Source organism: Cimex lectularius, unplaced genomic scaffold, assembly GCF_000648675.2.
Source record: "Cimex lectularius strain Harlan isolate CLEC.00 unplaced genomic scaffold, Clec_2.1 scaffold334, whole genome shotgun sequence".
NCBI classification, from domain to species: Eukaryota; Metazoa; Arthropoda; class Insecta; order Hemiptera; family Cimicidae; genus Cimex; species Cimex lectularius.
The window spans coordinates 260,635-274,651 of NW_019392892.1; the positions used below are offsets into that span (position 1 = coordinate 260,635).

The 14,017-nt window shown below is 34.4% G+C and overlaps 1 protein-coding gene across 8 annotated transcripts in view; it reads right to left on the bottom strand.

Moving 5' to 3' along the window:
• The window catches only part of LOC106663447 (tyrosine-protein phosphatase Lar), a 312,386-nt gene that overhangs the window by 157,476 nt on the left and 140,893 nt on the right, over positions 1-14,017 (bottom strand). For 5 of the 8 annotated variants that reach the window (XM_024229114.1, XM_024229111.1, XM_024229110.1 and 2 more), the window contains exon 4: positions 11,376-11,441. The exons of the other annotated variants lie outside the window; for them this stretch is intronic. In XM_024229114.1, the coding sequence (XP_024084882.1) occupies positions 11,376-11,441 (66 nt within the window). The remainder of the gene's footprint in view (positions 1-11,375; positions 11,442-14,017) is intronic. 8 annotated transcript variants of the gene reach the window in all.

The window sequence follows — 14,017 nt, forward strand, 5'->3', positions numbered from 1 at the left end:
TATATATATATATATATATACGCCGCGGTAGCCGAGTGGTCAGCGTGAGAGACTCTCGGCTCGTAGACCCCGCGGTCGTGGGTTCAATTCCCGCCACAATAGCATTCCCCCAAAACTAATACGCATAACATATTGTCTGACATTGGCTAGTATGCAGAGTACATAAAGACATTAGAAAAAAAAAATTCCGTCCAGTTGAAAATGTCTAGGTACTTGTTTCTGAAAAAAATTCATGGTACCTCAGTACCAACACAATTCATTGGAACGAATGTATTTATTTGCGTGAATTAAAGCACTTATCCTGAATTAGCCAAGGAATATCGAGCACTAAGGGGTAGCGAGAATTCATTTATTTGCGTTAATAGAGAGGCTGATTCCGAATAACCAAGATGAATATTGACTACTTTGGGGTAGTGTGAATTAATTAATTAGAGTGAATGGAGAAGTGGCTTATGTCTAATTAGCCTGAGCAATATCGAGTACTCTGGGTGTGAATTAATTTATTAGAGTGAATGGAGGAGTGGCTTATGCCTAATTAGCCTGAGCAATATCGAGTACTCTGGGTGTGAATTAATTTATTAGAGTGAATGGAGGAGTGGCTTATGCCTAATAAGCCTGAGCAATATCGAGTACTCTGGGTGCGAATTAATTTATTAGGGTGAATGGAGACGGGGTTTACTCCCAATTTTCAAAATGAATATTGAGTAGTCGAGAAAAGTGTGAATTAATTTATTAGGGTGAATGAAGTAATGGACTATACCCAATTATTATACTGTACTTTAAAGTAGTCGGAATGATTTGTAGTATGTGGATGTAATTTATTTGCGTAAATGGCAGGGCTATCCCCAATTATCCAGAGGAATATGGAATATTGAGTACTCTGGGTAGCTTGAATTAGCGTTAATGGAGGGGCTTATGTTTAATTAACTCAAATACAAACGGTCCGTAATGAAAGGGTGAGCTCTAAAACAGTTACCAGAAGGCTTCCTAAGAATATCCTAGCTTCAAGACACCAAAGTTCTCTATTAATGGAGAAGCATCGAACAGAAAGGCGACTATTCGGAAATGAGCATCTCGCTTAGTCACCCTTCACAGATGAGTGGTGGTTTGGTCTGTAATAATCAGATGACCGGGACAGTGTGTGAAGATTTGCTTTATGTGCCATGCGAGAGAAACAGCCTTTTCGAACATAGTTGACTTATGGTATGGAGTGGAATCAAACTAATTATCATACTCAGTGGAACCAACTATCGTTCAGGGGGCCGCCGTAGCCGAGTGGTTAAGGCGTCAGACTCTCGGCTAGAAGATCCCGCGGTCGTGGGTTCGATCCCCACCGTCGCCTCTGAACTTTTTTCTGACGCCTAAGTGGTCCGGCGACCGCAGTTGAAAGAAATTGACACGGCACTCATCAATGGAAGGGGCGGGATCAGATCTCAGTGATCCTGAATTTGGTCCCAACTCACTTCAAACATGAGTTTCTTCGATGGAAGAACACCGGCACACCGGGTGCTCAAATTCACACTAGTGTCCCAAAAATGGAGCCAGGGATAAAGTACAATAAGCTGTACAGATGCAGTGCTCAGCGGGAACTCTTCCAGTTCCAGTAGATATTGTTTTAAAAAAACTGGATATTTGACATCACTGAGGTACGATTATTTGGAGATCGTGAGATGTGGTCTGGTGTGACGTAAGTTTTAGAAAAACATTTTCTTTATCGAGCCAACGTTTCGATCTTTATTGAGATCATCTTCAGGTCCAGGAATTGATAAACATTGTTTATATTTTACAAATACATGTAGGATGTGAAATTTAAACAATGTTTATATATCCCAGGCCCTGAAGATGATCACAATAAAGGTCGAAACGTTGGCACGATAAAGAAAATGTTTTTCTAAAACCTACGTCACACCAGACCGCATCTCACGATCTTCAAATAATCATTAACTAACGGTTACTATACACCAAACATTTCACTGAGGTACACTGACGAAGTACTTCTGAATTTTCGTTCAATTTATTGGGATCAACTTCGTAATAACGCATGTTACCATCGATTCAACAAGGAATTGTACAACATCGATGTTTTTCCGATCATCGATCATCTATCTATTGCCAAATATCGATTCACTATCTAATTACTCTGAATCAAAGTAACTAGCTACTACCCATCAATGCTGAAAATCAATCGCAAAACAATTTGCTCTATAAATTACTGTAGATGTACGTAAATATCGATTACAAAATATTGTTTTTTATATAATACCTTTCTATATATACGTGTTGCTATCGATGTAACCACGACCAAACATATCGATGTCCAACTATCGCCGACATTATCGATCGTATGTAGCGATCGATGACTTAAAATCAATTAAACTCACTGCGTGCACTATAGATTATACTTAACATACTACTATTTATATTTAATATTTACTATTAATTTACTATATTACTACCATATTTACTACTAAATAATTAAATAAACCAGTTGATAGGATGTACTCTTTTTTTTGTTATTATATACAGGTGTCAAACTTCTGGCACAGGTGGACTCCTTTTCCCCTCCCTTTCGGCCGTTGGAGAAACATGAACTGTGACGTCACAACTGGAAGGAGAGATGGCAAATGGAAGCCCTCAAGCGAAATAATGAACATCCACCAATGCTGAAGTATGACATCTGTATATAATAATAAAAAAACAGAATGCATTTTCATATTAACTGGTTTATTATCTTTTCTTTTTGTCTATTCAGGAAACAAACAAGTATCAATATTTATACACATATCATGAATTGAAAAACTTTGTGAATGGTTTATTATTGTTGTTTATAATCGAATTGGCCTTTTGATCGTAAGTCATCCCGGACTCAACACGTGGATGGAACTAAGTTTCCATCGTTAACCATTATGTTCTTCACGTCGTATCCTTATATTATTCAGCAACTAAGCCTCCCGGGTTCATTTTCGGTGTTAATGGCCGAATTGTCCACGCGTATGAGACGTGTGAGTCCGTAATCAGGGTTCGGTGTCCCTGGAATGGTTTGCTTTATTGATATAAACTGCCCTCCGAAGGCCTCTATACTAAATCTATTTAACAGTGGAGCTTCCCCACCCACGTAATTGATATATGGCCGCCCCGTGGGTCCTCCTCTCCGTCCCCAGCAGGTATCCATTCTCATCTTCTGATGCCGCCCCAAAGGGGGTTTCATTGCGACAACGCCCTCATCATTTTTTTCCTTAGGGTACCGTTGGGGGACGACCAGTGTGTTTAATTGGTTATACCTATGAGGAGAGTGGCGGGCCGACTGGGATTTCACACCTATCAGTCACATCTTGTCATAAATTCAAAAGTCGGTGAAGTTAAAAACCAAGGGACATTCTTTATAAAAAAAAGTTAAACTGTACAATTATTTTTCTTATGGATAATTAAAAAAAAAACAAAAAAAAACGCATAGTTTCAGATTTGAAGGTTGGCTTAACTTTCAAGCCAGTCGGCTTTTGAACTCCATTAAATGTGGTATTCGATGAAGTTTCACTTTTCGCTTTAAAATATATCCCACTGAAATTTAATTTCTTGCTTAACGCACAAACTTAATTTTCCTTCTTGAAAGTTTTCAAGGACTCTGACGTCGCACCGCTGCACTTGTAATCGTGTAAATATACCGTAATTTACTGGATAATCTTGGAACGGAAACACTCGAACGACTGCACGTTTTATGCTAATTTATTAATTATTCGAGTTTCAAAATTATACACTCAAAGCCCAAAAAGTACACATTTTTCGTTATATCAAACTATAAGTATTTTTATCGTTGTATTAATTACAACATACTCATTCTAATGTAAACCAAATTAAACGAGATAAGAAATTTATGAGTTTTATTAACAACTATTTAATTACGATGGTTTGAAAGAACACGTACGAAAACACAGGAAAATAATTTAGTGACGGACTTAAGTCTCCTAAGCATCAGGTATTTTGTCTTGTGAAACAGAACTCAATTTTTAAACAAGAACAGGTCTCTAAGTGCTCAATGGGATTCATGTCAGAATTGGTAATACCGACGTCCTCCAAGAAATGGATGACAATTCGAGTTACATTACGTACATTTAGAAACATAATGTATAAAAATCACTTTGTGATCGATACTTAAGTATATCACGAGGATTCTATAATGTAAACTGCCGTTTAATTGATTTTAAGTCATCGATGGTGAAATCACTAAACTCTTGGATTCAGACTAATTCTATAGTGTAATCGATAGTTAATTGATACGGTGACATTATGATTATAGATAATTCATTAAATTCACTAATTTCGTGGTCAGCTTGACCAATTAAATCATTACAATTAATTAAGGTTTTTAGTTGAGATGAAAAAAAGTTAATGGCACGAGAGGGATTCGAACCCACGACCTTCGGCTTGATACGCCGCTGCTCTACCACCTGAGCTATCGTGACCTCGATCCACCCAGACATCAATTTCCCATCTCAACCCCTCTCGTGCCATTAACTTTTTTTCATCTCAACTAAAAACCTTAATTAATTGTAATTATAGATAATGTCGTAATTAATGTAGTAACTAGCTGTGCAATTTCTTGTTCCATCGAAAGAAACATGTACATTTTGAAAACCAGGAAATATATTACAAGGTATACATTTATCCACCTTGTAATCGATATTTTCTAATATCTCGAAGAATCTATATTGTAAGCTGCAGTTTAATTGATATTAAATCATCGATTATGTAATCGATGTCTTTCAATTAAATGTAATTTGGGATATAAACTTTAGTTAAATCGATGTTGATCGATAATTACATCGATAGTAGCATCTCTATTTTGCCATTGAAGGTAATACATTAACATTGGTATGTTATAATCAATATTTGCGTATATCTAAAATTATCGATATTGTAAACTGCGGTTAAATTGAGGGAGTAATCGATAGCTAATATATATATATATATATATATATATATACACTTATTATACACACACAGACACAGACAGCATGCAATCGATTATCGAGTATGAGTAATCGATAATCTCGTCGATAGTATCTTAATCGTTAAGTAATTTAACATGGATATGTTGTAATTAAAATTAACGCTTAACTAGAATTACAGACAGTGAAAGCAATCGATGTTTAGTCATAACAGTAATCGATAGTCAATTCGAGCCACAGTAGTTGATGGAAAAATCGACAGTAAGAACTAATGCTGATAGTAAATAACGAAATCGATGTTTTTGATTAGTTGAGCAAGGGAACTGTCATATCGATTTATTTATTGTAATCGATATTTGTGCATTTCTAGTTTAATGTATAGTGAAAATTGTTTTCAATGGTGAAATCGATGATCAAATAATATTAATAATGTGTGGTGATTAGTGACCGTTAATCGATATTTATTTAGAAATCGTGAGATGCGGTCTGGTGTGAAAGGCCCTGAAGATGACCTCAATAAAGATCGAAACGTTGGCACTATAAAGAAAATGTTTTTCTGAAACCTACATCACCAGACCGCATCTCACGATTCCTAAATAAATATTAATAATGTTATCGAAAGTAATGTTTTTGCATATTTATTATATATTCATATATACGTATATATTATACGTAAATACTACTATTGTATGTCTTTATTCTGTAATATATATACAAAGTTTACAAATCGGCAATTACAGAGTAAGAAAGACGTTCCTCATGGTTTAAAACCGTCTGAGGGAGTATATATATATATATATAATGTGTAATTTAAAGAAAATACACAATCTTATTAGGCGATTGGGGTATGAAATAATCAGCCAAATTGTGTTGCTCTGTACAAATACAAAAGTAACTTAATACTAGGAACAAACGTAAATAAAAATTTTATAATACAAATTTACTTGTAAAAATACAAAAGAAACGACAANATATATATATATATATAAAATGTGTAATTTAAAGAAAATACACAATCTTATTAGGCGTTTGGGGTATGAAATAATCAGCCAAATTGTGTTGCTCTGTAAAAATACAAAAGTAATTTAATACTAGGAACAAACGTAAATAAAAGTTTTATAATACAAATTTACTTGTAAAAATACAAAAGAAACGACAATTAGAGCTATTATTTATATTAGATTTTCAACGCTTCAACAATGCACTCCTAACTTGTTATCTACTCCACAGGTTAACCTCCCTGTTAACAATCGAGTCGAGGTAGTGCGCGGCAAATTTCAAACTTAGTTTAAACAAATATAAATGTGCTTAAAAGAAGTATGACGTTAACATGTAACATCGATTTTCTTTTACATATATATATATATATATATATATATACACATATTTTCACCATTCAAAACAATTTTCACTATCGATTAATCAAGAAATGCACAAATATCAATTACAATAAATCGATATGACAATACCCTTGCACAACTAATCAAAAACAGCGATTTCGTTATTCATTATAAATATTAGCACTTACTATATATGTATGTGTATATATATATATATATATATTTCTTTATATGAAATTGATGTTGACAGTAATCAAGTTTTTTTGTGTTTATGTATAGACTTATTGCTGGGCGAAAAAGTTAGTTATCGTAGACAGATGCCCGTGTTCCTAGGTCAAGGAAAAGGCAACTTAGGGGACTTCATATATCTTTAGAAAAGAAATCTCTAGGCCTCGTCTTTTCAAAAATATATTGCCAACCGTGTGAATAAACGGCCGTGGAAAAGGAAAATACTCGAAGAAGTAATAAAGTGGTATATTTGAGATTGCCAAATAAAAATTCAGCCGGTAGGTGTGATGAGGTGGGCATAGCCGAGGCAATATAAGAGCAGGTGGGTGCTGTGGTAATAGGACCGGGCGGCAATATCACTCAGTTCGAAGGCTCTCATCTTCTGGCTGATATCTTAGAAGATTATGTACAATAAATACTCTAGGCATCGTTCAAAGTTGCCTTTGACGACGGTCTTTTTATAGCAGGAGGATTTCCACAAAGAAAAACCCAAAAAGCGCGAAAGGAAAAGGATCACCTGCCGTTTTAAAGGAGACCTACGGTTTTGCACCAGTCCAAACCGTAAAATGATAATTCTTGTCGGCAGATTTAGTTGAGCATACCCATCCCGTGGCATTGGTGATATACGCGACCATGGACCGTTAAATGGTTCCGGTTTAATTAAATTAACATTAGCTCACTTCAAACAAAAGATCAAGCTTTCAACTGTAAAATCTCACCGAAACGACTAACAACGATGTGAATGAAAACAACAATTTATTAAATTTCAATAACAATTATGCGACGTGTTGGATTAGTTTGCGAGATGTCACGATGCACGTGCGGTTTTTTAGATATTGCATACATTTTCCACTGTAACGCCTATGTTTCACTGTCATTCGTTGTACAAAAGCATTACAACATATAAATATTATAAAATAGTGTCAATTAAAAAATCAACTCCAAATACCATACATCGATATACCAGGATCTACCAGTAAAATAGACGTTTTTGGTATGCTGTTAAGATATGTTATAGAGAATTCCATTTCGAACAAGACATTCAACGATTTACCAAATGCGTCGACATGTAATAGAAAAATCACTCTAAAAAAATTGTTCTGCCATCATCCTTGCTGTCTAACAAGCTTTTGGCAAGCCATAGAGGACTCATCAAGAAACCTTATGCTTGCCACCAAGCATAGCAGTATGTAGATATCTGTTCCTACCTGACCAAATATAAGAAATCAAACAAAAAACCAATATTACCAAATAAAAACAATAAATGCCACAAAGTAGCATACTAGATCCTATAGTTTACTTGACCATTAACAATTTTTCAAATATTGGTGGAGTAAAAATTGCAATGTATGCAGATATCATTCACCATACTTCAAAAGGCGTGTTACAAGGTAAATAAATTGACAAAAATGGAGAATCAGGCTCAATCAGCATAAATCTCCACATGCAAAGTTGTCAGGCAAAACATTGGACCATGTTCCGTCTCTCACCATCGATCGGCTATTCTACACATAGCGGTACAGCTGTATATGTGAAGGAAAAAAAGCAGAAATATAAGACAAAGACGAAATAAAATATTTTTATATAAACAAGTCCTAAACTCAATATGGACATGTGATATTTCTCAACTGTGGGTTGTACCAAATTCAGCAATATCAAAATACAAATACTTCAAAATAAATTCACTAATTCCGTGGTCCGCTTGACTAATTAATATATAACAATTAATTAAGGTTTTTAGTTGAGATAAAAAAGTCAATGGCACGAGCGGGATTCGAACCCACGATCTTCGGCTCATACGCCGCTGCTCTACCACTTGAGCTATCGTGACCTCGATCCACTCGGACACTAACTTCCCACCTCAACCAAGGAGGGGAACTCGAAAGGTGGGGTTGAGGTGGGAAGTTAGTGTCCGAGTGGATCGAGGTCACGATAGCTCAAGTGGTAGAGCAGCGGCGTATCTAGCCGAAGATGGTGGCCATTGATTTTTAGCTCAACTAAAAACCTTAATTAATTGCTTCAAAATAAAATTTTACATGGTCAATGCACTTTGGGACATGCGGAACAAGGACATACATAAAGACTGGTCTCAGACAGCAAGAGAAGATGGAAACAACCAAACACCTGCCAACTAAAACATGGTTAGAAGATTGAAAAGAACAAAGCCAACCGAACTAATTTACTAAATTATTCTGTTTAATAATCTCGGTATGGTCTTGATGACAAAAACAAATTCAAATGTTACTGCCAAGCTTTCGACCTATTTTGAGGTCATCATCACGGCAAAACAATCTTAAGTATATCTACAGAATGACATCATCAAGTTTTTAACACATGGTTTTCAATCATTCATTGAATTTGTTTTTATAGATAAATAGTTCGTCCTTGGCAATGTTGGTACCGAATCGGTCTTCGAAGCAATTTGAAAACTACCTGTTAAAAACGTGGCGATGTCATTCCGTAGATATATTTAAGGATGTTTTGCCGTGATGATGACCTCAAAATAGGTCGAAAGTTTGGCAGTAACAACTGAATTTAGTTTTATAATTAAAGTCGGTCTTCATTTTGAAAACGATCTGTTAAAAACTTGGTTATGTAACTTTATATTGTACCAATGAGATTGTAAAGAATATGTAAATATTTATTCTGTATATATCATTGTAAATTTAATAATTGGTCCGTTTTAATTTGAAAAAGCAAGACAAAAAAAGCAATTTTTTTTTCTTTTAATTTTCTATTGTTATTTCAAGCGATTTTGTACATTATCGATGATTATCTAAGTGTTTTCTAAGAAATCTACTGAGTGCAAGCGATATATGCTAAACTCTAGATCAGAAGAACTTTCAAAGGGGGCAACATTTCTATTATTTCATAATGGTGCAGCTTATGTAATTATTTTGGTAAATGAATAAACTAACGTTTTTTTCAAACTTTGTTCCATTTTTGCGGAGGAACTACATTATCGTATGTTGAATGTCAATAAAGTCTTTAGTTCCAACTGTTTATTAGTTTATTCGGGAAGGCTTTTCACTTAAGCATCTTCAGCCCTAATCTTATACATAAATTAATAAAGTGATAAATATATAAATTTTTAAAAATGTGTATGCTAATGTTTGCTTAACCTTATACTTTACATGTAATGAATTGAATTAAATAATAACCTTTAACGTAAATAAAATAAACCAGTTGACATAAGGATGTACTACCCCTTTTCCCCTCCCTTTCACCCGTTGGAGAAACATGAACTGTGACGTCACAAAGGGAAGGAGAGATGGAAAAATGGAAGCCCTCAAGGGAAACAATGAACATCCACCAATGCTGAAGGATGATATCTGTATATAATAACAAAAAACAGAATGCATTTTCATATTAACTGGTTTATTATTTTTTCTTTTAGTTTATTCGCGAAAGCTTTTCACTTACTTTGTAAGCATCGTCAGCCCTTATCCTATCCATAAATAAATAGAGTGATAAATATATAAATTTTGAAAAATCTGTCTACACATGTTTACCTAATCATATATTTTACAACTAATGAACTGAATGAAATAATTACATTTAATGAAAATAAAAGAAAATAAACCAGTTGATAGGATGTATTCTTTTTTTGTTATTATATACAGGTGTCAAACTTCTGGCACAGGTGGACCCCTTTTCCCCTCCCTTTCGCCCGTTGGAGAAACATGAACTGTGACGTCACAAAGGGAAGGAGAGATGGAAAAATGGGAGCCCTTAAGCCAAACAATGAACATCCACCAGTGCTGAAGGATGACATCTAATAACAAAAAACAGAGAACATTCTCATGTTAACTGGTTTATTACTATTTTTTTTCGTTAAATGTAATTATTTCATTCAAGTCTTTAGAGGTAAAGTATAAGATTAGTACAGATTTTTGAAGATTTGTATATTTGTCACTTCATTTATCTCTATGTCACTATATTTGTATATAGGATAAGGGTTACAATGTAAATTAAAAGCTTTCCCGAATTAACGAAAAAACGGTCGGAACTAAAGGCTTTATTCAACCTATGAAAATAACAACACCTGGCAAAGGGCAATTACTGAATCGAATTTTCTTAGGACAAGGATCCAAGCTGGTGTACATTGCAGTGCATCGCATCCATTGGGGAAATATTGCCAAATCAAACGGAATTGAAATGAAGACGGTTTTCCTTTGTAACCGTCGCCTTGGGGGCTAATGTTTATTCAACTGGGGACCCGGCAACGGTTTAACAAGGGATTGTGACTAGTCGCTGACTGAGTGTAACAAAGCCACTTCTCAAACGGGACGGCGAGCTGAATCGACAAGACCTCCGGGCTCTGTCTTCGGATGATGCCAGTTAACCCTGCCGTGGCTTGTAGACGCTTGTCGGACTGGGATCATTAGAGCTGGGAGGGGGATGACCGGAGACCACCGAAACGCCTCCTGTACCTGACAGTAACGTTTTCTATTAACACCTTTTACGAAGGAATTTGTTTCGGTTTAATCCTCAGCCATCGAAAAGTTACAAATGAGGTATAAGACACTTCTCTCTTTTGAATTATTGACGACGCGTGCCCCCTTTTATATTTATCGTCCGCTGTTCAACTTAAGAGTGATGTTTTTATTTTCAATCCGGTTTTTATGTGCAAAGGGGTGAACGCGTACGCCTTGAGAATCCCAACTAACTGTCGATCTTTTATCAACAACCCCTTTTTGAACAGTTGGAACAATCTACGTTTTATAACGATCAGGGTAACATTTTTTTTCAGCAAACAACAACAGAAAATTTCAAAAAATAATGTCTAAGCTACTCCGTCTACGTTGGGTGGACCGGACGTGCAAACGGGTTGGAAAACACTTTCTAAACAAGCACATACCTCTCAACACATTTGGGTCATATGGCCTTCTCGAACCGTGAGGATCTGGATAGAGTTTCGACATCCCTAGAACGAAAACATACATGTTCAAAAATAAGTATATACATTCACTAGTTTTCGTGGTCCGCTTGACCAATTAATATTTTTCAATTAATTAAGGTTTTTAGTTGAGATAAAAAAAATCAGCGTCACGAGCGGGATTCGAACTCACGACCTTCGGCTAGATACGCCGCTACTCTACCATTTGAGCTATCGTTGAAAAATGAAAAAAGGCGGGAAAATTCAAAAGGTTGAGATGGGAAGTTAGTGTCCGAGTGGATCGAAGTCACGATAGCTCAAGTGGTAGAGTAGCGGCGTATCAAGCCGAAGGTCGTGAGTTCGAATCCCGCCCATGACACTGACTTTTTTATCTCAACTAAAAACCTTAATTAATTGAAAAATAAGTATATATTCCGCGATCGCTACCAAACATACGGGAAGAAATGGAAAGGAATCGGTTTGATTTTCAACACATGAACTAGAAATAATCAGAATACGTCGATATATACAAGCGTACGGAGATTTTACCAAAATACTTCGTTTATATATTACACGGGAATACATCGAAATATATACTTCAGTGTAGTATTTTTAATTGAAATTCATTCTTCGGTATGTATAAGAGTAGAGATATTTTCTGGAATATGTCGATGTATATATACGAGAGTATCAATATTTATCAACAAATACTTCGATATATACAAGTTACAAGTACAAGTGTTATCAAATAAATCGATATATACAGTAGTAACGATATTTCACGCAAAACTTCCATATATACAGGTCTATTGATATTCGATATTTCACCCAATACTTTATATACATATATATATATATATATATATATACAGGAGTATCAATGTAATATCAAAATTTACTTCGAAATACCGATTTTATCAAATACTTTGCTGTATAAACAGTTTATATAAGGCTATTTTATTACGTACATTGATATAAACCAAGGAGAAGTATCGATATATTATAAAATACGTCGATAAATCCAAGAATATCGTTTTTTAACCAATACATCGAAATATATCGATACTGATGTATATTTCGATGTATTGGTTAAAACAACGCAATTCTTTATATATATATAATATGTCGATATACACAGGAGTATCAATGTAATATCGAAATTTACTTCGAAATACGCATTTTATCAAATACTTGCTATAAAAACAGTTCGATATACAAGGCTATTTTATTAAGTACATTGATATAAACCAAGGAGGAGTATCGATATATTATAAAATACGTCGATATACCCAAGAATATCGTTGTTTTAACCAATACACCGAAATATACATCAGCATCGATATTTTACCCAATTCTTTAATATAGAGGGTGAGTCATTTTTTGACGCACCACTGGAAAATCAACGAGGGTGCGTTTAAATCTGACTCGAGGCTTATTTCCTTTGATTAATACGTTAATAAAAAAAAGTGAGTCAATTTTCGGTGCACCATTGGAAAATCAACGTTAGTGCGTCTAATTATGACTCGGCACATTTTATTTTGTTAGTCTCCTACCAAAAAATAGGCGAGTCACTTTTTGACACACCATTCGTTACAAATTAGTTTTAGTAGGTTGGAAGGAAAATAAACAAAACCAATATTATTAAAACATTCAAACACAATGTAAAAATTAAAAAAAAAATTCTTCACAAATTAATTTGATTAAGGTTTAAGAGTATTTTTTTTCGTCCGATCATCGTTTTACGATAGACTAGGCTACTGTGTTGCATCAAATGGAGGTCTGTCGAACAATTATTATAATGATTTTGAACATTTTTGGTTTGCAAACAAAGGAGATGTTACATTTATTTAATTTTTTTACTTCACCAGAAAAAAGGAGATTGTTACTTTTTTTTTTTTTTACTTTACCGGAAAAAAAGAGATTGTTACATTTATTTAATTTTTTTTCTTTATCAGAAAAAAGGAGATTGTTACGTTGATTTAATTTTTTTACTTTACGAGAAAAAAGGAGATTGTTACATTTATTTAATCGTCTTATTTCACCAGAAAAACGGGGATTGTTACACTTATTTAATTGTTTTACTTCACCAGAAATAAGGGGATTGTTACATTTATTTAATTTTTTTTTTACTTCACCAGAAAAAAGGAGATTGTTACATTTATTTAATTTTTTTACTTTACCAGAAAAAAGGGGATTATTACATTTATTTAATTGTTTTACTATACCAGAAAAAAATACTCTTAAACCTTAATCAAATTAATTTGTGAAGAATTTTTTTTTAAATTTTTACATTGTGTTTGAATAATTTTTGTTTATTTTCCTTCCAACCTACTAAAACTAATTTGTAACGAATGGTGGGTCGAAAAGTGACTCGCCTATATTTTGGTACGAAAGTAACAAAATAAAATGTGCCAACGTTGATTTTCCTGTGGTGCACCGAAAATTGACTCACTTCCTTTTTTTAATGTTAAAATCAAAAGAAATAGGCCTTGAGTCAGATTTAAACGCACCCACGTTGATTTTCCAATTGTGCGTCAAAAAATGACTCACCCTGTATACAAGAGTACAGATATTTTATGAAATACGTCTATACATAAGTACAGTCGTACCGATATTTTATCTGT